The 26,335-nt window shown below is 36.2% G+C and overlaps 1 protein-coding gene across 2 annotated transcripts in view; it reads left to right on the top strand.

Moving 5' to 3' along the window:
• Positions 1-26,335, top strand: part of LOC129730616 (adipokinetic hormone/corazonin-related peptide receptor variant I) — a 153,900-nt gene that overhangs the window by 98,516 nt on the left and 29,049 nt on the right. For both annotated transcript variants that reach the window (XM_055690085.1, XM_055690086.1), the window contains exons 4-7: positions 7,181-7,382; positions 21,571-21,724; positions 21,816-22,012; positions 22,134-22,307. In XM_055690085.1, coding sequence (XP_055546060.1) covers positions 7,181-7,382; positions 21,571-21,724; positions 21,816-22,012; positions 22,134-22,307 — 727 coding nt within the window. The remainder of the gene's footprint in view (positions 1-7,180; positions 7,383-21,570; positions 21,725-21,815; positions 22,013-22,133; positions 22,308-26,335) is intronic.

The following is a 26,335-nucleotide window of genomic DNA, read 5'->3' as shown; positions in this document are numbered from 1 at the left end:
TTACTCTTTTACTCTTTTACTCTTTTACTCTTTTACTCTTTTACTCTTTTACTCTTTTACTCTTTTACTCTTTTACTCTTTTACTCTTTTACTCTTTTACTCTTTTACTCTTTTACTCTTTTACTCTTTTACTCTTTTACTCTTTTACTCTTTTACTCTTTTACTCTTTTACTCTTTTACTCTTTTACTCTTTTACTCTTTTACTCTTTTACTCTTTTACTCTTTTACTCTTTTACTCTTTTACTCTTTTACTCTTTTACTCTTTAACTCTTTTACTCTTTTACTCTTTTACTCTTTTACTCTTTTACTCTTTTACTCTTTTACTCTTTTACTCTTTTACTCTTTTACTCTTTTACTCTTTTACTCTTTTACTCTTTTACTCTTTTACTCTTTTACTCTTTTACTCTTTTACTCTTTTACTCTTTTACTCTTTTACTCTTTTACTCTTTTACTCTTTTACTCTTTTACTCTTTTACTCTTTGATTCTTTTACTCTTTTACTCTTGCACTCTTTTACTCTTTTACTCTTTTACTCTTTTACTCTTTTACTCTTTTACTCTTTTACTCTTTTACTCTTTTACTCTTTTACTCTTTTACTCTTTTACTCTTTTACTCTTTTACTCTTTTACTCTTTTACTCTTTTACTCTTTTACTCTTTTACTCTTTTACTCTTTAACTCTTTTACTCTTTAACTCTTTTACTCTTTTACTCTTTTACTCTTTTACTCTTTTACCCTTTTACTCTTTTACTCTTTTACTCTTTTACTCTTTTACTCTTTTACTCTTTTACTCTTTTACTCTTTTACTCTTTGACTCTTTGACTCTTTTACTCTTTGACTCTTTTACTCTTTTACTCTTTTACTCTTTTACTCTTTTACTCTTTTACTCTTTTACTCTTTTACTCTTTAACTCTTTTACTCTTTTACTCTTTTACTCTTTTACTCTTTCACTCTTTTACTCTTTTACTCTTTTACTCTTTTACTCGTTTACTCGTTTACTCTTTTTTTTTACTCTTTTACTCTTTTACTCTTTTACTCTTTTACTCTTTTACTCTTTTACTCTTTTACTCTTTTACTCTTTTACTCTTTTACTCTTTTACTCTTGTACTCTTTTACTCTTTAACTCTTTTACTCTTTTACTTTTTTACTCTTTTACTCTTTTACTCGTTTACTCTTTTACTCTTTTACTCTTTTACTCTTTTACTCTTTTAATCTTTTACTCTTTTACTCTTTTACTCTTTTACTCTTTTACTCTTTTACTCTTTTACTCTTTTACTCTTTTACTCTTTTACTCTTTTACTCTTTTACTCTTTTACTCTTTTACTCTTTTACTCTTTTACTCTTTTACTCTTTTACTCTTTTACTCTTTTACTCTTTTACTCTTTTACTCTTTTACTCTTTTACTCTTTTACTCTTTTACTCTTTTACTATTTTACTCTTTGACACTTTTACTCTTCGACTCTTTTACTCTTTTGCTCTTTTACTCTTTTACTCTTTTACTCTTTTACTCTTTTACTCTTTTACTCTTTTACTCTTTTACTCTTTAACTCTTTTACTCTTTTACTCTTTTACTCTTTAACTCTTTTACTCTTTTACTCTTTTACTCTTTTACTCTTTTACTCTTTTACTCTTGTACTCTTTTACTCTTTTACTCTTTTACTCTTTTACTCTTTTACTCTTTTACTCTTTTACTATTTTACTCTTTGACACTTTTACTCTTTGACTCTTTTACTCTTTTGCTCTTTTACTCTTTTACTCGTTTACTCTTTTACTCTTTTACTCTTTTACTCTTTTACTCTTTTACTCTTTTACTCTTAAACTCTTTTACTCTTTTACTCTTTTACTCTTTTACTCTTTTACTCTTTTACTCTTTTACTCTTTTACTCTTTTACTCTTTTACTCTTTTACTCTTTTACTCTTTTACTCTTTTACTCTTTTACTCTTTGATTCTTTTACTCTTTTACTCTTGCACTCTTTTACTCTTTTACTCTTTTACTCTTTTACTCTTTTACTCTTTTACTCTTTTACTCTTTTACTCTTTTACTCTTTTACTCTTTTACTCTTTTACTCTTTTACTCTTTTACTCTTTTACTCTTTTACTCTTTTACTCTTTTACTCTTTTACTCTTTTACTCTTTTACTCTTTTACTCTTTTACTCTTTTACTCTTTTACTCTTTAACTCTTTTACTCTTTTACTCTTTTACTCTTTTACTCTTTTACTCTTTTACTCTTTTACTCTTTTACTCTTTTACTCTTTTACTCTTTTACTCTTTTACTCTTTTACTCTTTTACTCTTTTACTCTTTTACTCTTTTACTCTTTTACTCTTTTACTCTTTTACTCTTTTACTCTTTTACTCTTTTACTCTTTTACTCTTTTACTCTTTTACTCTTTTACTCTTTTACTCTTTTACTCTTTTACTCTTTTACTCTTTTACTCTTTTACTCTTTTACTCTTTTACTCTTTTACTCTTTTACTCTTTTACTCTTTTACTCTTTTACTCTTTTACTCTTTTACTCTTTTACTCTTTTACTCTTTTACTCTTTTACTCTTTTACTCTTTTACTCTTTTACTCTTTTACTCTTTTACTCTTTTACTCTTTTACTCTTTTACTCTTTTACTCTTTTACTCTTTTACTCTTTTACTATTTTACTCTTTGACACTTTTACTCTTTGACTCTTTTACTCTTTTGCTCTTTTACTCTTTTACTCTTTTACTCTTTTACTCGTTTACTCTTTTACTCTTTTACTCTTTTACTCTTTTACTCTTTTACTCTTTTACTCTTTTACTCTTTTACTCTTTTACTCTTTTACTCTTTTACTCTTTTACTCTTTTACTCTTTTACTCTTTTACTCTTTTACTCTTTAACTCTTTTACTCTTTAACTTTTTTACTCTTTAACTCTTTTACTCTTTTACTCTTTTACTCTTTTACTCTTTTACTCTTTAACTCTTTTACTCTTTTACTCTTTTACTCTTTTACTCTTTTACTCTTTTACTCTTTTACTCTTTTACTCTTTTACTCTTTTACTCTTTTACTCTTTTACTCTTTTACTCTTTTACTCTTTTACTCTTTAACTCTTTTACTCTTTTACTCTTTTACTCTTTTACTCTTTTACTCTTTTACTCTTTTACTCTTTTACTCTTTTACTCTTTACTCTTTTACTCTTTTACTCTTTTACTCTTTTACTCTTTTACTCTTTTACTCTTTTACTCTTTTACTCTTTTACTCTTTTACTCTTTTACTCTTTTACTCTTTTACTCTTTTACTCTTTTACTCTTTTACTATTTTACTCTTTGACACTTTTACTCTTTGACTCTTTTACTCTTTTGCTCTTTTACTCTTTTACTCTTTTACTCTTTTACTCTTTTACTCTTTTACTCTTTTACTCTTTTACTCTTTTACTCTTTTACTCTTTTACTATTTTACTCTTTGACACTTTTACTCTTTGACTCTTTTACTCTTTTGCTCTTTTACTCTTTTACTCTTTTACTCTTTTACTCTTTTACTCTTTTACTCTTTTACTCTTTTACTCTTTTACTCTTTTACTCTTTTACTCTTTTACTCTCTTACTCTTTTACTCTTTTACTCTTTTACTCTTTTACTCTTTTACTCTTTTACTCTTTTACTCTTTTACTCTTTTACTCTTTTACTCTTTTACTCTTTTACTCTTTTACTCTTTTACTCTTTTACTCTTTTACTCTTTTACTCTTTTACTCTTTTACTCTTTTACTCTTTTACTCTTTTACTCTTTTACTCTTTTACTCTTTTACTCTTTTACTCTTTGATTCTTTTACTCTTTTACTCTTGCACTCTTTTACTCTTTTACTCTTTTACTCTTTTACTCTTTTACTCTTTTACTCTTTTACTCTTTTACTCTTTTACTCTTTTACTCTTTTACTCTTTTACTCTTTTACTCTTTTACTCTTTTACTCTTTTACTCTTTTACTCTTTTACTCTTTAACTCTTTTACTCTTTTACTCTTTTACTCTTTTACTCTTTTACTCTTTTACTCTTTTACTCTTTTACTCTTTTACTCTTTTACTCTTCTACTCTTTTACTCTTTTACTCTTTTACTCTTTTACTCTTTTACTCTTTTACTCTTTTACTCTTTTACTCTTTTACTCTTTTACTCTTTTACTCTTTTACTCTTTTACTCTTTTACTCTTTTACTCTTTTACTCTTTCACTCTTTTACTCTTTTACTCTTTTACTCTTTTACTCGTTTACTCTTTCACTCTTTTACTCTTTTACTCTTTTACTCTTTTACTCGTTTACTCGTTTACTCTTTTTTTTTACTCTTTTACTCTTTTACTATTTTACTCTTTTACTCTTTTACTCTTTTACTCTTTTACTCTTTTATCTTGTACTCTTTTACTCTTTTACTCTTTTACTCTTTTACTCTTTTACTCTTTTACTCTTTTACTCTTTTACTCTTTTACTCTTTTACTCTTTTACTCTTTTACTCTTTTACTCTTTTACTCTTTTACTCTTTTACTCTTTTACTCTTTTACTCTTTTACTCTTTTACTCTTTTACTCTTTTACTCTTTTACTCTTTTACTCTTTTACTCTTTTACTCTTTTACTCTTTTACTCTTTTACTCTTTTACTCTTTGACTCTTTTACTCTTTTACTCTTTTACTTTTTTACTCTTCTACTCTTTTACTCTTTTACTCTTTTACTCTTTTACTCTTTTATTTTTTTACTCTTTTATTTTTTTACTCTTTTACTCTTTTACTCTTTTACTCTTTTACTCTTTTACTCTTTTACTCTTTTACTCTTTTATTCTTTTACTCTTTTACTCTTTTACTCTTTCACTCTTTTACTCTTTTACTCTTTTACTCTTTTACTCTTTTACTCTTTTACTCTTTTACTCTTTTACTCTTTTACTCTATTACTCTTTTACTCTTTTACTCTTTTACTCTTTTACTTTTTTACTTTTTTACTCTTTTACTATTTTACTCTTTTACTCTTTTACTCTTTTACTCTTTTACCCTTTCACTCTTTTACTCTTTTACTCTTTTACTCTTTTACTCTTTTACTCTTTTACTCTTTTACTCTTTTACTCTTTTACTCTTTTACTCTTTTACTCTTTTACTCTTTTACTCTTTTACTCTTTTACTCTTTTACTTTTTTACTCTTTTACTCTTTTACTCTTTTACTCTTTTACTCTTTTACTCTTTTACTCTTTTACTCTTCAACTTTTCAACTCTTTTACTCTTTCACTCTTTTACTCTTTTACTCTTTTACTCTTCAACTTTTCAACTCTTCTACTCTTTCACTCTTGTACTCTTCTACTCTATTACTCTTTTACATTTCTACTCTTTAATTCTTCTACTCTTTTACTCTTCCACCACTTGACTCTTTCATCACCTTATTGTTTAACTCCTTTACTATTTCGTCACTTTACTCACATACTTCTTGACTCCTGCGCCTCTTTACTCTTGTACCACTTTACTATTGTACCCCTCTACTCTTTTACCACGTTATTCTTTCACCTCTTTACCCTTTCTCCACTTTTTTTTTATCTTAACTGTTTTATAACTTTTCTCTTTCACAGTTTTACTTTTTTACCACGCAACTCTATTACCACTTAAGTGTTCTACCACTCTCTTATTACTTCTTTTTTTACCACTTCACTCTGTTACCACTTTACGCTTCTACCACTTCGTTCATTTACCACTTCACGCTTTCGCCACTTTTTTCACCACTTTACGCTTCTAGCACTTCTTTCTCTGTCCACTTTACTTATTTACCACTTTACTCTTTACTCATTTTACTCTTTTACAACTTTACTTTTTCAGCACTTTACGCTTTCATTATCTTACTCTTTCACTACTGTACTCTTTCACCACTATTTTACTCCTTCACCCAGGAGGAATCGACCTTCTACGTGGAGAGCACTGCGCTTGAAAGGTATCTCCAATGGTGCAATATGCAAAAAAACACAAGCAGCAGAGTGAAAATTGTGACAGACTGCGGACAATCGCCCCCGGAGTTGATTAAACTTGGCGGTGCTGTTGTTGCGATAAATTATAACGTCCCTTGCGGCTCGGATTTCATCGTAAATTCCAACACAAGACAAGAGCTGATGATATGCGCTGTGTGCATTAATCATCCTCTTTCCCGGGATTCGCGGGTAACGGGGGTCCAGACATCCTTGTGACGTGGGCGTATGTCAGTACAGTCAGGTTTTTTTTACGCGGGGGATATGTACCTCGTAGAAAAACCGCGTAAAAAAAACCGCGTTAATTCAAAAATCCGCGTAAAAAAACCGCGCTAATTCAAAAATCCGCGTGAAAAAAAAACGCGTTAATTCAAAAATCCGCGTAAAAAAACCACGTTTTTTTTAAAATCCGCGTAAAGTAGTCCAGCAAGAAGGGCTTTAGAAAAAACCCGAGACACTCTAGAACCAGTATTTAATACAGTATTTAATTGTCCTCTTTGTCGGTCATTCCGGATCTTTCGGTGGGCGGAGAGTATTTTTTGGACTAAGTCTTTTACTAGATAAACACTTGAACGTTTCTGGTTCCAAACCCACGTTAATTCGGAAATTCGTGAACATTTTTTTGAATTAGCGCGGTATCGCGTAAAAAAAACCGCGTTAATTCAAAAATCCGCGTAAAAAAACCGCGTTCATTCAAAAATCCGCGTAAAAAAAACCTCGTAAAAAACCGCGTAAAAAAACCTGACTGTACTCTCATCCTCGTCAGAAATACTTTAACTTGAGTAGGACAGCTTAGCATCGCTGCCGCCATACTTGAGCAGTTTGTAATGTGAAATTAGCAGCTGAATCATAAATCACGATAAAGCTTAGCAAATTGGGTTGAATTTTAGACTTTGATTGTAGAAACATGAATAAATAATAACTCGAGACTGAAATCGATACAAAAACATTACATACCGTACGGATTAGTTTACACAGTAAATTTGTGGTTTTCCGAACTCATAAAAATACTTTTGCAGGAAATTTATACAAGCTTCAGAAGCGAACTATTTCACGTGTAAATTATTGCTTTGAATCGATTAATGAAAGTTGTAATTACAATTTCAATTGCGATTGATCATCAAAAAAATTAATTTGGCCAATTAATGAGCGAGCGATAAATTATTAAATTTCAATTATTTACCAGATTACCTGTCATTATCATCAAACATTTGTTATTCTTTTCTCTTCCGCGGCTAGAGTATAATTTTTCGCGTTCAGCAACACCCACAGGTGCCGGGTTTCACGCAGTGCGTCACATTCGGGTTCTTCCACACGCCCGGCATGGAAACGGCCTACAACCTGTTCTGTGTGATAGCGATGTACTTCATGCCGTTGATGATCATTAGTGCTGCCTACACGGTCATCCTGTGCGAGATTTCCAACCGATCCCGGGAGAAAGGTAAGCAAACGACAACAAAAAACGTAAAACATCCAATCGAACCCCTGAAGGGTTTTCCGTGAGTCTGTTGTTTGTCAGAAACAGCTATGCTCAAAGTAGGCCAAACAGAAACAAAAGCAATTGGCGCCTGAGTGAGGGGGAGTAATTAAATATTTATTCCTGTCGTCATAGAGACCTCTTGGATGAAAGCTTAGATCGTGTTTGAAATTGCTTTTTGTTAGCTCAGACGTGAATAGAAAAGTAAGAAAAGATGGTCTTACTTCTAGGCTTGTTTGTATTGGAAAGTTGAAGCGAATTTAACCCAATCTTGTTTCAAACAAAGGTGCTCAATTCGATTGATTTGAAATTTGTTTTTGTTGTTGTTTTTTTTTGCTATCATGTTACTCTCAATGAAATTGCTTGTTTCTGTAAGACAATTTATTGAGAAAACTTTTGTTTATAGATTTTGAGGACCTTACAGTTACGAGTTAAAAATTATCTTAGTTTAAAAAAGTAATTGAATAGCTCCCGTTCATTAATTCCAGTTACAAAATTGTTAAGAAAAAATAAAATTGAATGCAGCTTCATGAAAAAAAAAAGAAAAACGAATACCACCCCGATGCGACGCTGTCGATAATCAATCTAATTAATTAGCATAAATCATTTCAGAATGGCAACTTTTAATTGAGCAAATGCATATTTTTCCGCTCCATGTTGTTTTACCTCATCGATATTGCGTTTTTATTGTGTGATTTTATTCTTCTACGCACGCATTTATGTATTCTATTTTCGCTGAACTAATCAATACAAGTGGAAATAGACCTTTGCCGTCTTTGCTGTAGCTGGTGATGAATAATGTATTGTTATGATGAGATTGTTCGCATACGTACGTGCTAATTTTAAATTTTTAGTTTTCGATTGAGTTAAACGTGAAACTGTCAAATTTTACAATCGACGAACAGACTTTGAACAAAAATCATTTGAATTTTCGTTTAATTTTGATGGCAATTAAAATGCAGGGCATGTCTCAAATTTTTTAGCTGTCATGTAAACATATTCAGATTATTAAAAGTCTGAATAGGTTCCTCAGATTGAAAAGAAAAAAATATGTATGCTACAGAATAAAAGAAAAAATACGACAAGGTAAGCAGTCCTAGAGGTTCTATGAAATGGTGACGTAGGACTTAACAATGTAATTATGGGGTTTTCTAGTTACAAAGTTACAGTTTTTGAGCCCCGAAATCCAAGAGTTTTTTAACTTCATCAAGATGAATAATGTGGTCTTATATTGGACTGATCACGATGGTGGGCACGATGCTAATTTTTAGTCAGTGGTTTCGCTAACTTTCAAGCAGATTAGCGAACTGTACTCTTAGAACGTACACGCAAATTTATTCCTCATTACTTTAGAAGCAATAACGCAAAATGCCTTCTTTGGTAACAAATCTGTTACTTTACTTAATTGCTCAATAAAGTTCTTCTCCAGTCAAGTAATAACATATAGTGTCATATATTTTGCACATGTTACAGGAGGACGACTATCTAATGTGGTGTGCGTGTATTAGTTTGCTCGTTGTATGCAGACGGAGTAAAGTAAAAATATGACAAGAGCTGCCAAGCATCATTTTTCCCCGTCATACCGTATGCAAACGTTGATGATTTTTAAGATTCATATGCGTCTTGAAATCAAATCACGATCTGTGAACTTCGTTAGAGAAAAACACAAACATTTTCTCTCTGCAACAATGTTGAAAACGCACACTCATCGCTTCACGAAACTCATTTGGATCTGTTTGAAGATACAAAACTCGTCCCATCTAGAACAACATTCGCATCTCCGGCAACTCTGGTCACACAGTATTACACTTAGAATAATTTTCGCTTTAAAATTACGCGAAAAATCAGGTAGATCGCGGTTTTTGCCAGAGACAGCATGTTCCACATAACTGCGACGAGTAATATGTGATTATCCCTTGGAATTTATATGGTTTTCACATACAATTTATGTGCTATCGATAAAGGTTACAGAAAAAAACAAAAAATGTTACGTGAATTTCCGATGTTTAATTAATGAAGGTATATCATTTGTATCACTGACATGATTTTCACTGAGAATTGGCACGAGTGACATTCAATCTCAGTGTGATGAGAGTGAGAGTGAAATGGCTGTTGTATCCTTGTCATTTTGCAGTGTCGAAATTTCGCAACACTGGACTCACATTCGTTTTTGTGCTTACGAAGCAAACAGACGTTATTTCAGTCCGCTCCGACCCGCACATTCGATTCTAAACAATAACTAAACAGCCTGTGTACGGCGCGTGTGATTTCTCGAGTCGTTCTGTGTTGTATAAACAATAGCTTGCAGTGTAACGACAGAAGCAAATTCTCCGCACCGCCAGGTGCAGATTACAGATAAGCAGCAGATTCAACATCAACAGGCCGCTGCGCCGTTACCGAACTTATTGCGAAGGAGAGCAATCAACAGAGTTATGTAGTTTTTTGCCGTAGAATACGTCTTACGGCAACATGTATAGGGACCCAACTTCAATACAGGGATCCAATTTCAAAACCGAAAGCATCGAGAGCGTCACGAAAATTTTCCAATTTCAAACGTTTTGAACTCAGTCAGCTTCCAACCGATTTCTGTCATTTTTTCCAGCATTCGATTGGAAAATCATCTAAGCATCCGTCCAAATGCAGATAATTGTAATCTGATTGTTCGAACTATTGTACTATTGAAAATTGTTGAACATTGTCGAAACGCAAATATCGCCTTTTGATTGGTCGCTTGCTGCTTTTCCCTAAAAAGGACGACAGAATAGAGTACCTAGCTAGCCGGGAATGCACTCTTTGGGCTATATAAGAGACTGTTTCTCCTCAAGCAAATCAGGGCAGGGTCACTCCACCGTTCACCAACTAACTAGAGTTACTCAGATCCTAAGGCGGAACAAGTCCGTTAGTAAAACATCTGCCATGGCATTGTTGGACATCGAAAAGGCGTTCGAGAATGTCTGGCATGATGGCCTGGTGTTTAAGCTGCAGCGATTCAACCTCCCGATATTCCTCGTGAATCTGTCGAATAGATCATTCCAGGTCTTCCTCAACAACATTCCCTCTGATTCGTTTAACGTAGATGCTGGGGTCCCACAGGGTAGCCTTCTTGGTCCCATCCTGTTCAACATATTTAGCTCAGATGATCCATCGACTGGTTGGTCTTCAGGGGCTGGAGGAACGTAGAACAACATCGTTGACTAGGTTCAAAGAGTCCTGCGCCAGGTCACCTCACCAGATCATTCGTGAGCTGGTACCTTAGTTTTAAGTGAGTTATTCGTAGTTAAGTAGGTTATCAAAATTTATTTTTCAATTAAAAACAAGTCCTATAAAGGATTAACTGTAAAATTCTACACAAATAATGTAAATCTATAGAATTAAGTAATTAGCAAACCTCAAAAGTAGGATGCAGAGCCTAAATGGCTAAACAATTATTATAAAAACCATATGTAACCATATAAAAATATAAATAAATGTAATTTAAGCAAAAATCAAGCAAATCAGTTAACTAGCAGCAGGCAGAAGCAGCGTGGATTAACAGCGGGCAATAGCGGCGGTGGTAGTGGTTAGCTGCAGTTCCTACCTCTTTCAGTTCGGCTTCCCTTCGATCTGAGTTGAACCCCATCAGCGGTAATCCAATTCAGATATCGTTGGGTTAATACAACCCGAAACTGAAAGAGACTCGCACCGCCAGGTGGTTTCACAAGCTATCATCATCCAGCGTATGTATATATAGTAGGGTGGGGAATCGTTATATGAAAAAAACGAAACTTGATAGCAGAAAGCCAGAACCAAGTTTTTTTTTGTTCTATTTTGGGCCCCAAACAATCCTAAATTCATCGGAAGTCGTTTGGTTTTGTCTCCGCTTGGCGCATTGCTTTTCAAATTTATATGGAGATTTGTATGGAAAAACCAACTTTTATGCATTTTCCATTCTAAAGAGCTCAAAATCGCTCAAACCATAGGTTTCATAACATCAAATGGTAGGTTTTTTGATGCCTTACAACTTGGCCGAAGACACTAAAGAGCTAGGGTGTCCCAAAAAAATACTAGAGCTGTTCAAAGTTGAGTATGTCGAAATTTATGTTGCAAATCATTTTCTCTGCCAACACTGCCAGTGTACCGGCGTCAGTCAGATTTCCATCAGAAGTTACCTTTGAAACACGTTGTAGATGCTTTCTACGCCTAGAATATTGATTTAAATTTGTTTGCTTGATACCGGTGCATTGGTAATGTTGGAAGAAAACAAGCTTTTCTGCATTTAAATCGACACACTCAACTTTGAACAGCTATAGCTCTTCCTAGGGACATTCTAGCTCTTCAGTGTCTTCTGCAAAGTTGTTCGGCATCTAAAATACTATACTTTAACATAATGTAGTGCATTATTAGAGCATTATTGAGCTTTCTAGAAAGGTAAATGCAAAAAAGTGGGTTTTCCCATAAAAATTTTCGTACAAATTTGAAATGCAATGCGCCAAGCGGAGACAAAACCAATCGACTTCCGGTAAGTTTAGGGTTGTGTGAGGCCCCAAAAGGAACCATAAAAACTTGGTTCTGGAAAATCAATCATTTTTCCCCACCCTAATATATAGGGTGTGTGCACATAACGTGTGTGAATATCTATAGCGTGTGTCGCTAAAGACAGCCTCAAAACAATTCAATTTCATTCTTGTTTTGGATACGGCAGCAAGTGAAACCGCATAGCTACACATAGCTTCTGCTGTTCTTCATTGTCGTTACCGGTGCCGGCTATGGAAGTAAACGTCATCTGGAGCCCCCAATTGAGTGTATTTCCAAACCTATTCCAAAAAATACATTGACATAAGACAGGCTGTCGTATTCTACGTTAACTTTGCGGTCGTGTCTTATAAGCAACCTCTTCAACTTTTTTCTTGTTTTTTTTTTCTACCGTGCCGGCTCTATATTTGAGCTCGCAGATTTGATTCTTTCGTCTAACATACGGACGATGAAGAAACCGACTCCTGGAACCTCCACCGTTCGTCCAATTCGGGCGGGTACAAGGCTCCGCAAGTCGGAATAGGAGACTCACCTGAGCTGATCCATTGGGTGAAGCTGTACCCTGAAGATTCTGTGCGGCCGTGGATTGTATGTTTCCGGCCGAAAGTGAAAGCATTGAACACAATGCAAATTTCACGGGATCTGGCTAAATGGTTTGAAGCAGTGACAGAAATCACGAAAGTCCGCCCGAATAAACTGCGTGTATCGGTGTCATGCCTCAAGCAAGCAAAAGAGATTGCTGCTTTTGAGCTCTTGACGCGGGACGTGTACATTCTAGCTCGTATAGTTGAGATTGACGGCGTGGTCAGCAAGGCGAATCTGATGGTCGGGGTCCTGTTGAAGGCTGAAAAAGGCCTTTTCAAGGACTCCAGTTTTTAACCGTAAAGATAGTCGATTGCAAGCGATTGCATTGCAACTTACACCCAATCAGACTCTTTTCGCGTGACCTTCGCCGTGTCACGCCGGTTGTGCTCATGGACAAGGTGCGTCTACTCGTGCGCTTGTTTGTGCCGTGCGTAATGAATTACCTTCAGTGCAAGCAGTTGGGTCATACGGCCACCCACTGCGGCAATAAAGAACGTTGTGGCAAATGATCGTTTGTGGCAAGCTTTGACAAGGGGAAAGGGGGTTGGATTGAAAATGACACAAATTTTTTTAAGGAGTCCAATCTTTTTCATCGCACAATACTTTGCAGCGGAAACTGTCGAAATTTTTTCATCTGTGACATTCAGTAATCTTCTGAAAGCTCTTCTAGCACATAAACAATCGCTTGAATTCTCAACGCGTGCCTTTTAACAGTGGCAATTATTAGAAATTGTTTTCGAAGCTGGTACGTCTAGCGATTTATTTTTTTCGCGAGTTCGTGAATATTATTTTCTGTGTTTTCTACAGACATGGATCGTATGGAGTTGTATCAACAACTTTTCACCTCGTACCAAAAGACGGTCTTTTTTTAAACGAATTGCCTCTACACATCTTTTTTTGCACGGTTTCTCGAAATATCACGGGTTTTCTAAACACGAAAAATTGACCCGATTTTTTTGCACGGTCACGAAATTTTTTTTACACGCCTTTTGCGCACGGTTACTGGAAATAACATGTTTTTTTGCACGGATTTTCGAAAAAACACGTTTTTTTTTACACTGGACGCATCCCCCGTGCAAAAAAAGAATCGGGTGTGCTGCAAATCAGAAATCAATTATATAGACATATACTGCCGTTTCAATCATAGTAGTCCCATGTTCTACACAAACGTTATGCACGCTGAAACAACTATGCTTGGAACGGCAGTATAACATCATATGAAATGCTGTCAAAACTGTATGAGTGATGAATAAATTGAATTTTACACGGAGTTTTTCAGATTTTTTTATAAATGTTACAGCTTGTTTTTTTTTTTGTACGTTTTCCTTAGAACGGGGGGAAGGGGGGGTCTAATGCTACGTTTTTTTTTCAGGGGCGGTTGAGATTTTATGACCAAATCCTCGTAGCTTTTGGGAAGGGGGGATGCCAAATTCATCAAAAAATGCGACGTCGTTTAGGTATGCTCCCTGTGGAGAAAAATATTATGAACTAAATTTGTTTATTTGATGTACCTAACTTAAACTCATAATAAAAGCTATTGAACTATTAAAGTGCGTTGTTATACTCAAAATATTATGCATTTCAGTGGCATTCAACAAAAATCATACAGATTGTTCCTGCACATTAATGAGTAATTGAAGTTCAATAAACCCTTACATTTCTATTTTATTATTATTTATTACAGTCAGTTTTTTACGCCGGTTTTTTTCATAATTTAAAAAAAAACGGTACAAGACGGACGGTCGACCTCATTTCAGTCACGTTTTCCGTTTCCGAACACCGGAATCATATATTAGTTTAAAAAAATCAATTTTTGGTGCGAATAAATTTTCAAATTTATAACATTGTTTTTTGGCATTTTGAATGACCACTATCATATTCAGTCAAAGTTAAAACATTATTTTTTCATTCCGTTATTTTTTCATTCCAATTTAGTCTTTTTTCGCGCGGTTCCATACAAATTTGAAAAGTATCCCCCGCGTAAAAAACCTGACCGTACAATCGATTTTTACAATGCATCTGAAAAAAGTTTTTCAAACTGTTATATTTATTATGAATTTATTCAGTTTTAAGTTCATAAATTGGTTGTTCATTTAAGTTTCTGCACAAATTTATCCAAGGATGCGTTGAAGTCAAACAAGTGTTTAACACTAGCAAACGACGGGATCAATACCTATAGCCAAACGATGTGCGATGATAAGGGGTCTGCAGAAATTCAGTCGAGTTCTTCATGGAGTGATTTGGCTAGACACAGTCCAATGGGATCGGCGACGAAACTCAAGTTTACGCGTAGAATTTTTTTACCTGCAGCTGATATCTTATCGGTCGTAATTAAAAAGTGCTTGAGTCGATCAAACCGGGGGGAACATCAGAAGCCGCTAATTCCTTATAGTGAGAGGCAACTTTATCAGCGAAAACGGAAGCGAAGTAGGTACTTTGCAAACAGTTCACATGTTTCGGATTCCGATGTTGATTCATCATTGTCGGAACTTCATTCATGGGTATGGAAGGTTTTTTTATAGTTAACAAAGTTCCAGTCGGTAGCACATATGTATGTCCTGAACAATGTGAGATTCAAATGGCAATACTCATCACTATAACGTTTAAAGTCATTCTCTGTAAGCGTACTTTTCACTCGACATTGCTTCACAAAAGGCAGATTATAATGCAACTTCTGAGCAATTACCTTGCAAAATCGGTCAAGTAAATCGTTGATATCAGTGCAGGCTTGCAGACTTTAGCAACCAGAGTTCAATAAATAGTCAGACAGCGCAGCAAAATCTATCCTGCGATAATTCAGCGATCTGGTTTCTACCTCAACAAATGCACGAGCAGAGCAGTATCACTACTACAAGTGATAGTGAGAGGCGGATGGTGAACCAGCGGTAAAATTCTGTGTTCAATCGACAGTTGGCAAATAAAATTCATACCGTCTACCACCAATGTTGCACTAGCTGCAGGGAGATTAAATAATGGCTGAGTCGTTAGTGCATGCTAGTCGCGGTTGATTGAAGTCGCCACAGACCAGCACAATATTGTTATCCCCACTTTTCTCGCACAGCTCACCGACAGAAGCGATATGCTTTTTCGTGACGCCAACATCGTGATTTCTGTCGGGTGGAATATATACACCGCACAGTAGCTTCGACTACTGAACTAGCATAGCAATGTGCTACGGCTCCTACGGCTTCAACAAAGCTAGATTTGTTACTGTTTTGGGACGTTGAATGATGTTCCAAAAAGCTGCATAGAACTGATTCGGTCGTCCAAGCTCGTTTCAGTTAAAATTATGATGTCAATATTGCAGTCACATCAATTTTTGTACACAGTCCGAGCACATTCTGGTAGGCGATTCGGATTTCGCTGTCATTGATAAAGTCATGTTGCAACGGTTGCAATACAGCATTATTCAGTGCACGAAAGTTAGAATTAGTTAACAAATACATGCTTCTGGTGAAAATCCGAAGGATTCCATCAACAACAGAAGTACACAGTAAATTTAGGTATATCATATTCGTCTTGGGTCGTCGGTACAAGTTATTAGGTTGGTCAATGAACTTGAGGAACAGCAAGTCTGCGGGTCACGAAGCTGCATTTAGAGCTCGATTCTGCAACTCGCATTCTAAGATTACTTTGAACGAAACGAAGGATCCAAGCAACGAATTTTTATATAGGAGCTGGCAATAGACGGCAATACTTGAAAATGGCAGGTTTTTTTTAAATCGCTATATCTGGATAATGACGAGAGGTAGACAAAAGTTAGCTGTTAAAAAAGTGTCTGGTTGTTCTATAAAAACATTGACAAAATTGAATTTGAGATCTCACGCCAAAAAAAAAAAATTTAAAAACTAAAATTAAGTAAAAACAATCGGTATCTCACATGTTTTTAAAAAAAAGGGGTTTTGAAAGACAATTAGTGCCTTGGACTTCTACTGCACAGATCAAAGCGAGCACTCTTGAGAAAAAAAGAGCCTCTGAGCAAACTTTTCTATGTATGACGCGGTTTCACATCTCGTCAAGTTGGCGCGAAATTCTTCTTAACCGTTATGTACTCGGCAATTTTAACACACGTAAATACTCGGCAGGGTACCCGGGTACCCACCAAAATGAAATGCTTCTTACTTTTTTAATTCCTGACCGATTTTCAATCTTGACCCGTCAAAAGATTGGAAAATTTGTTTATTTTTAGTATACGGGACCTATTGGTCCCCATATGGTTCCTGCAAATCCGGATCTCCGGGGCCAGGTTCAAGATGCGAGACAAATTTTAACAATTGGCAATAAAACCAAACAATATTGGTATCGGAATCCATGAAATCACTCCAGAAGTTGACTTTTATAAATTCTGAGTCCATTTTCCGAGTTATCCTTGAAATGACCATTCTGGAGCAGATTCCTGTGGGGCCCTAAATGGCCACCAACATGAGTTGATAGAAACCCTAGCAATATGTATATCAAAATTCCTGAAATCACTCCAGGAATCTTTTTTTTGTTCATCTGTCAATTTGTCTCCAGAAGGCTATTTCAAAAACTTATTCGAAGCTTATTCAGTTCAGAATGTAATGATAAAGACTTTATATTTTTATTTAGAGTTTTCTGGCCCATTGCAAATCGTTTATTATTTCAAGTTTTTGCACGAATAACAAGTCGTTTTAAATCTGAAACATAACAAATGTAAAAAAAAACTTAGTTATATGAATGAAAAAAATAACAATTAACAAAATTAGCAATCGTTGAAAATGTCCTTGCTGTGCTCGGTGCATATTGGCTTGCAGCGTGTACAGCATGTCTTCCTTGTCTTCCTGCGTTTATTGTCCAAATTTTGCAAATGTGGCAGACGCCAGCTTGTGGGACTCTTCCAGTTGAGTCTCGTTTGACCGAGGTAGATGTATCAGCTGCAGTTGTTGATCCGAGATCTTTGCCAATAACTTGCTCATATGCATATTGCTAGGGTTTCTATCCAATCATGTTGATGGCCATATAGGGCCTCACGGAAATCTGCTCCGGTGCGACCATTTTGAGGACAACTCATCAGTGGGACCCTAAATAGTTGTAAATCGATTCCTGGAGTGATTTCAAGAATTTTGATATGCATATTGCTTGGGTTTCTATCCACTCATGTTGATGGCCATTTAGGGCCCCATGGGAATCTGCTCCGGTAAGACCATTTCGAGGACAACTCACCAGTTGGACCAAAAACAGAAAGATCACTCAAATTTGTTTCTTTTGTTCCACAGTCCGGAGCGGCCCATATCTGTAGCTCGCACTCATCTCGTCGACATAGTTACCACTTCGTCCAGCAAATCGGTGTGTCGCATAGAGACGGAATGCTGGGGGCGGTTTTGGTTTAGTAGCGAAATCGTCAATTTTATTGCTCAATGCTTCTTCTTCATCTTTTTGTGTGAACTGTCTACTGACGGCACGGCTAGATCAGACTGAGCGGGTGACTGTGATTGCGTTTGCATAGTTTCGGTTATATAGGAGCTAATGCTGTGGCCATTTTTTTAGCTCATCCTTGCTGGTGGAGCGAATCAATGAAATTTTTTCAGATGTAGAGGCCGCCCGCAAGCATTAATACCTCAGCACTGCTGGTTCATATACAAACAAAATTTATCTTAAAGTAGAGAAAGAAATAAAGACAAGTGAAATAACATATAAATGAAACTTATATGTCTACAAAATTCGGGAATATTAAATAGGTAAAAATTGCAATATAACCAGAAACGATACAGAGACAAGACAAATATGAGACAACAATGAGATAGAAATAAGACAAAAATGAGTAAAAATAAGACGATATGATAGTTAATTAATGACAGCAATGACAAAAGAAAAATTGACATAAGGGTATTAACAATAACGCAGAAATAAAAATTACGCTGAATAAATATGAGAATAATAAGTTACCTTCAACTCAGTCAAAAATAAGATAAAAATAAAAAAAAGTGTGAGAAAAAAGAAAAAACAAACAAAACGATATAAGGCAACCTCGATATAACGTAACTCGATATAACGTAACTTTTACCTCGATATAACGTAACTTTTCAAAATGTATTGAAATTGAAAATAAGCAACTGTTTTTGGGCTATAAATTGCTTGACAAAAATGTTTGTAGTAAGTTTTGAAACCAATGAAACCAATGCGGGAAATGTTCAAAATGAGCATAAGAAAGGTTTAAAAATACTAATAGGTGATGGGAAACAGGTTTTCAGGCATCCTTCAGTAACAATTCACAGTCTAATTAAAAAAAATTTTTTTTGCTTTTTTGCTTGTTGAAATTTTCTCTAAATGGGCATAAGAAAGGTTTAAAAATACTGAAAGGAGATGGGTAACAGGTTTTCGCGCATCTATGAGTAACCACCAACAGTCTTGCACCGATTGAAAAAAATTTTTTTTGCTTGTTGTAAATTGTCCTAAATGGGCATAAGAAGGGTTTAAAAATACTGATAGGTTATGGAAAACAGGTTTTCGCACATCTTTAGGTAACTATTAACGTTTTTGCATAAATCAAAAAAAATTTTTTTGCTTCGATATAACGTAACTCGATATAACGTAACGAAAATAAAAATAAAGTTGCCTTATATCGAGGTATGCCTGTATTGCCAGAACAAAAAAAAAAATCTTAACATATAAAATTGCAGCTCTGTCTGTCTGTCTGTCTGTCTGACTGTCTGTCTGTCTGTCTGTCTGTCTGTCTGTCCGTCTGTCTGTCTGTCTGTCTGTCTGTCTGTCTGTCTGTCTGTCTGTCTGTCTGTCTGTCTGTCTGTCTGTTTGTCTGTTTGTCTGTCTGTCTGTCTGTCTGTCTGTCTGTCTGTCTGTCTGTCTGTCTGTCTGTCTGTCCGTCCGTCCGTCTGTCTGTCTGTCTGTCTGTCTGTCTGTCTGTCTGTCTGTCTGTCTGTCTGTCTGTCTGTCTGTCTGTCTGTCTGTCTGTCTGTCTGTCTGTCTGTCTGTCCGTCCGTCCGTCCGTCTGTCTGTCTGTCTGTCTGTCTGTCTGTCTGTCTGTCTGTCTGTCTGTCTGTCTGTCTGTCTGTCTGTCTGTCTGTCTGTCTGTCTGTCTGTCTGTCTGTCTGTCTTTTTGTCTGTCTGTCTGTCCGTCCGTCCGTCTGTCTGTCTGTCTGTCTGTCTGTCTGTCTGTCTGTCTGTCTGTCTGTCTGTCTGTCTGTCTGTCTGTCTGTCTGTCTGTCTGAACTAATCAACTAAATGGAACCAGATTTCGCGGGTGAATGATTTTAGGGGTGACAAATAAGTTCATAATGGTTTGACACACCTCTCTCTTCTATAAGAGAGGGGTCTCATACAAATAAAACACAAATTTGGCTGAAAGCAAACGTGACGGGACAGATTCGAACATAATTACCGGACATGTTCAGCAAGGCTGTATAGTGCTGCGGTCTGCTAGTTGCTGTGGAAAGCCGCGATCGAATGAGTCGCCTGCGCAGTCTTGCTGCGCTAAAATGAGCGGCTGCTCTGCTGGCTACAGGTCGAGCCAGTTTATAGTAGGAATCAACCGTCCTCTTGCTGCAGAATCGGTTATACAAACCATTTATATCTTTTTGAATGTAGAGACATAAGTTTGATACCTTTGACAAAGTTGCTAGTGAAACCTTCTGCCACAATTTTTCTCAAAGATACTGGCTGTCTAGCTCGATGTTATAAATGATGTTATAATCACTCGTCCATTTCAAACGAGGCGTTTTCTGAAGATCGCTGGAGATAACGGTTCAGGACATCGTATCAATTTCTTGTTGAGTCTGTAGTTTTATTCTGCTTTACTAGAGAAAACAGTTTATTCTCATTATTTTAGTTTTCCACTTTGAAACTTGTGCTGTTCGACGACCGTCATGTTTCATAGGTAACCAAATCATGGTGGTCATGGCCGTTGATTAGGAGGACTGTTGGAAGCATGTTGGCCTAACTTATAGAATAAAATTTGTTGTTATGGGCAGAAGGAGGACTTTGGGTCCAACTCTGATGTGCGCTTTTGGCAAAGAAAAACAACGTAATGTGAGTCAAAGTCAAATTCAATTAGAAAAATTATCCAGCAGAAACGCGCAGAAACTTTAATCTGATTAGTACACTTGATCTCCTTTCAGTGATTTGCTGCTATTCTAACTCATTTTACTCTGGTTTGTCTACGTAATTTTTTCGCTGACTGATGACTGCCCGTGAGAGGTGAATTGTGTACTTTTCGCTAGGGTTGTTTGCCCTCCAAGTAATCTGCACCGTAGTTTTCACTTTGTCGTCGCTTCTTTCCCGGAATCGGTACGCCGCGTGACAAGGCAAAAAGAAAACAGATATCTTTTACCCGAAGGGTGCCGTAGTGTAGATTGAATAGTCAGTCTGCCACAGCTAATTTGCTGCACCTATTACCACCGCGTACGTTCGTACATTTTTCTCGGAAATTAATTATGGAGTTGTAACGAAAACAACTAGCGTTCCCATGATACTGTGGATTACGTTAATGCTACTTGCGCTTGTAACGAACTAGGTTTGTGGTATCGTAAACTGGAAACAGTACTAATGATGTTTGCTATAAGTTACCATGCGTTCGCGTGGTTAGCGCGATAGTGGGTGCGCGTGGTGCTTAGTTTCCGTTATTGATTTTAAACGATGCACAGTAAAAAAATCTGAATATTACACGTCACTTATATTATTTTCTCATTAAAATTTCAGTTACTTCTGACGTAAACCACGATTTTGTTTGCAATATCATATAAATTTACGTGGAAATATATTGAGATTCTCTATCAGAAGCGATGGAGGCAATTTTTGGCACTTTTTTCTTACTGTGTAAGAACTATTGAGTGTATCATCCAAAAGCTTGGTGAAACCTTTTGCAATCGAGAAACACGATGCGAGTTTTCCAATGCAAGGGAAATGGATTGTAAATTGAATGTGTAAAAAAAAACAAAAAAAAAAACACGAATTCGTACCTACAGTTCGATAAACCCAATAGATTAAAATTGTTTCATACTAACGTCGGTTCTCTTCCTATTTCGCATGTATTTTCCATCGATAATCTTCGGTATCTGCGGTGATTGCATTGTTTGTGCAGAAACTATCGACACCAGCCACCAGCCGGGGATGCGGTTACGCTGCAATGATCTGACCCACATCGAACGAGCCCGACAGAGGACGCTGCGGCTCACTATAACCATTGTCGTCGTGTTTGTCTGGTGCTGGACACCGTACGTCGTCATGACATTGTGGTAAGTACGTTTTCCTATCCCATCCATAACCAAAACTAACACGAATAAAGACACTAATTGTTATTCGATCATTCGCTCACCCACACTTCAGGTACATGTTCGACCGCGAGAGCGCTCTCAAAGTGGATGGTGCCATACAGGACGGTCTGTTTCTGATGGCCGTATCCAATTCGTGCATGAACCCACTAGTGTACGGGTCGTACGCTATGAAATGCCGGTGGCCCTGTCAGAGAAGAAATCCACCGAACGGACTGCAGACGCCCAACGCCGCCCAACGAAGATCCACAGGTAAAGAAAACTTGTCGACAAACCGAGTAGTCTTTTGTTCACAATTGCTAATTTTCATTAATCAATTTGCCATTGGCGATGTTTTGTCTTTCTCGCTATCTCGCATTGATTGGCCACGCAGATGCTGTCTCTGGGATGGCGGGACCACACTCGGATCGTTTGACCGGACGAGATAATAAGGACGAGCTTGTGTACGAGCGGGAGCAGAGCATTAAGCTGAATCGGCTTAGCCTTAACGACACTCTACTCGGAGGCCAGGGCAAACACGGTCTGGCGGGAGCTTGCGGCCTAAATGGTAAGTCGGCAGCATTGGAAAGAGCTTTCTGTTGTGATTCTGCTTGTCTGTCGGTGGTCTGTCAACACAGAACCATGCACGAGCGGTTCCATTTTCCTCCGGGCGGTGCGTCATGTTGCAAAATCCAATTATGCACTGTTTGCTCCTAACGGAATGCGATTGGTATTGAGAGAGGCAAACCCGCAGATGTTGCCACTTGACACAATGCGGTGTCCAATTTCCATATAGACAGATTCGTAACAGCTTATTTTAGTACCTCATTTTGGAATCCTATTGAATGCTTCGCATTGAATTTAGATTTTGACGAGAAAATACTGGCGGATTATTTTTTTCATTTTAGTTAACTGTTAGTTACTTTTCCGGTGGCTATTAGACACCGTTATCTCGAAATGGAGCGTGGCAGAAAAAAGTTATATTTCGGTTCGGCCGATGGTCGGGAATAACATTGGTAATTGCTTTTGGCATGTTTAACGTAGGTTGAGATTTTGTGGTGTCTACATTATTTCAGGTTCGTAGCGAGCAACATAATACAAAGACACCCACACGTTGCAAGTTGTTTGGTCATGGCGAGGTTTTAATCTAAACTTTAGAAGCTGCTGTGCAATTGTCAGGATTACCACTGAAAATTCATTTGTATACCACTGAAAGTGCAAACGTTGATGTGTACACTAAGCAAGTATTATAAGGCTCTGCATAACAAAGCTTAAGTTCAACTCAATAAGTTCGAGTAAAAAAAAATCAAATCATGAAAACTTCAACCGTGTATTCCGCCTCAGTTGCAACTTCTACGTAGAAATCCTACAGCGTATCGGAACATATAATTATTTTCTCTTGTCGGCCATAAGTAAACAAGTACCGCAAAGCGCCGCCAGCCAATGTTTACCAAAGCAATATGAGGTTGTTTTTGCCGGTTTCGCGGTTTTGCTCTATCGTTACCTGTTTAGCAGATATGCAAATACCTTTTTAAGTATTCTCGAATAGCCACTTCCAGCCACGATGTTTGCTAGGTCTTGGCAAGTTTTGCACGCTTTTGGCGACATCAGGTCGATAAAAATGTTATCATCAGGGTCAGCCTACGTGCCCGAAATAAACTTGTTCTGGCCTGTCAGAATATTGTTTCTTTTCCGACAGCTTTCGAATATATTCATTGGACTGGGGATAAATTTGATTTAAAACTTACATTTGATGAATTAGAAGAAAAAAACAAACCTCTGTCACTCATCAAAACATTGAAATAATTCTTTAAATCTATCAAAGTAACGATTAAAATATCTTTCAAATAGCTTGAATAATTGGGGTGCCATAAAATTAAAGACTTCATTATAAATCTTCAATAGAATTAGAATCTTTATTTCCACGCCGCCCAACAGCGGATGCTCGTTCGAATAGCGGAACCTTCATTTTTGGAGTGGTGTTTAATTCAATTTAATTTCCGTTAATGGATCCAGATTTTCCGCTTTATTGCTAACGGTTGAACGGTTGATCTGCCACGTTCCAGCATCGTTCTCGCAGCGATGGCAGCGGGAACTAGCTTCTATCAGTCATCGAACACGCTGATGCTTCACGAAGGTCTGCTGGAAATGGTGAAAAGCATTCAATACACCTTGATACAGCATAACTTAGACTAAGACGTGAGTTGCGGGCAGTTCAGTCTCGTTTTCGGTTGCTTGTGGATGAGTTTTTGATTACCTATAATAGCTTCAAAGTTTGTGATTTGGGACAATGCGTCTTTGGAAGATTACCTTCAAAGATTAGTTTACAACAGTCTTTTTCAAGACTACCTAGTTGAAATTTTGTGTTTCCTTAAGTTCCTTGAAAAAGGAAATGTTCCACCTATTGCAGTAACTAACGCTTTTGAATTTAACTATTTGAGGAGAAAACTTTCAACGTTTGTTTCTGGCGCTAAAGTTGCCTATTAAATTGGCCAAAGAGGCAAACGTCGCTTACTTGCCCAAACATTGGGGGATCGGAATCGTCTTATTTAGTATTTAACTAGAACAGTAAGAGAACTGCAATTACACGCAATTTTGGTTGTCACTGGTAGTCATGTCCGGCAGCGAAGTAGCTTTTGAACGAATGTTGCTATTCATAAACAATTTTTAATAAAATATTGTAGAATCTTGTTAGTCGGCTTGACAGTTATCACAGTTATCATATTATCCATGACAGCTAAATTTTGATTTTAATCTGGCATTTTGCAAATAACCTTCGAACTCAGTTTTGTTTTATATGGAGACTAGCTGACCCTACAAACTTCGTCCCGCCTATTTCAGGGTTTAATTTAATAATTTAAAACATTTCAAATTTATTGATTCCTTGCGATTGGTTTTATCGAAATGACAACATCCTCGACTTTTGGCTTGTGTACATCACCTCTATTCCGGAAATATATTGGGTGCATTTCAGTTATTTTCGTTGTATTCCAGAAACTGAAAGTGGTCATCTTTGAATTCAAAATGGTGTCCAGGGTCAATGCTTGGCTTCTTTACCTCATTTCGATTACGGACATATGCTTATGTAGTAGTTTCGGTTATTTTCAGCTGTTTCTCAGAAGTTGCCATTTTACAATTCAAACTGGTGTCTGAAGTCAATTTTTAGCTCCTTGCATCATTTTGGATCCGGTGTTGCTCACATTGGGTGGTATTTGGTCACTTCAGGCTATTTTTTCAGAAACCGTAAATCATCATCTTGTATTTTAAAATTGCATTTGGAGACAATTTCTGGCCCCTGAGCGTCATTCTGGTTTAAAAAACACCCATATTGGGTGTTATTTGGTAATTTTTGGTTGTTTTTCAGAAACCGGATGTCACCATTTTCGAATTCAAAATGGTGTCTGTGGTCGATTTTAGCTTCTGTGTATCATTCTGGTTCCGAAGATATTCATAATGTATGGAAATAGGCCATTTTGGCCGTTTTTTTAGAAACCGGAAGTTGCCATCTTACAATTCATAATGGTGTCTGAGGTCAATTTTTGGCTCCTTGCAACATTCTGGTTCCGGAGGTACTCATACAGTGATAATCCAATTATATCACCCCCTTGATGATGTTTGGGGTGATAAAATAGGGAAAGGGATAAAATCGGGAAATTTTTTTTTATTAATTTTTGTTATGAAATATGGTAAATCAATAATTTAATACGTAAAATCAGTGATTGAAATTACCACAAGAAATCTAATCATGTGAAAAAGCAGTTCTTTCTGTCTGTCTGTCTCTCTGATCCTTATAGATGTGGAAACTACTGTATCAATCGGCGTGAAAATTTATTAGAGTAGCTCGAGACCCTTCCCTCTTCTTAAAGAGAGGGCTCTCATACAAATATAACACAAACTTCCGCAAATGTAGCCAAATGTGACATGGTGAGGTTTTTAGGAGTAAGAAATGTGTTTATGGTAACTCGACAACCCTCCCTCCTCTGGACGGGAGGGCTCGCATATAAGTGAAACATAAATTTCACTACTAGTTCGTAGGTTAGGTACTAGTGTTTGCATAAAGCTATGAAATTGTGCTGTTAGTGTCATACATATCTCAAGCAGCTTAAAAAAATAATTTCTCGTGACTTTCAGCTTTTTTTAAGGTAACGGAAGAGGGATCAGAAATGACCCTGAATGTGTATACGTGGTTTACTGATAGCCCTTTCACAAAATTTTCTCTTCAATACATTTCAAAACTCAAGAAAATTGAGATTTTTTTACTTTTTCTTCATTCAAGCAGAAAACAGAAAAAAAACAAATCGATGACGTAGTTGAAACAAGACCAATAAATTTAAAAACAAAAATAATCGAGGATACAGACTTTAAAAAACGATAGTTTGTATCTTTATTGCCAGTGGAACTGCCACTTGTGAATAATTACGAGGTTTGGAGATGGTGGACGTGCAGTTACCCCTGAAAATATTATTACATGGCAAATAGCTTGTTTATTTTAATAGATAAAACATAATATTTTTTTTGCAAAAACATGTATTTTTGGAGGGCTGATAACTTTGTAGAAAGTTTAAAAAGTCGGAAAGCAGAATTTAATAAAAAATG

The sequence above is a fragment of the Wyeomyia smithii genome, chromosome 3 (genome assembly GCF_029784165.1).
Source record: "Wyeomyia smithii strain HCP4-BCI-WySm-NY-G18 chromosome 3, ASM2978416v1, whole genome shotgun sequence".
Taxonomy (NCBI): domain Eukaryota; kingdom Metazoa; phylum Arthropoda; class Insecta; order Diptera; family Culicidae; genus Wyeomyia; species Wyeomyia smithii.
This window is presented reverse-complemented; position numbering and strand designations above follow the sequence as displayed.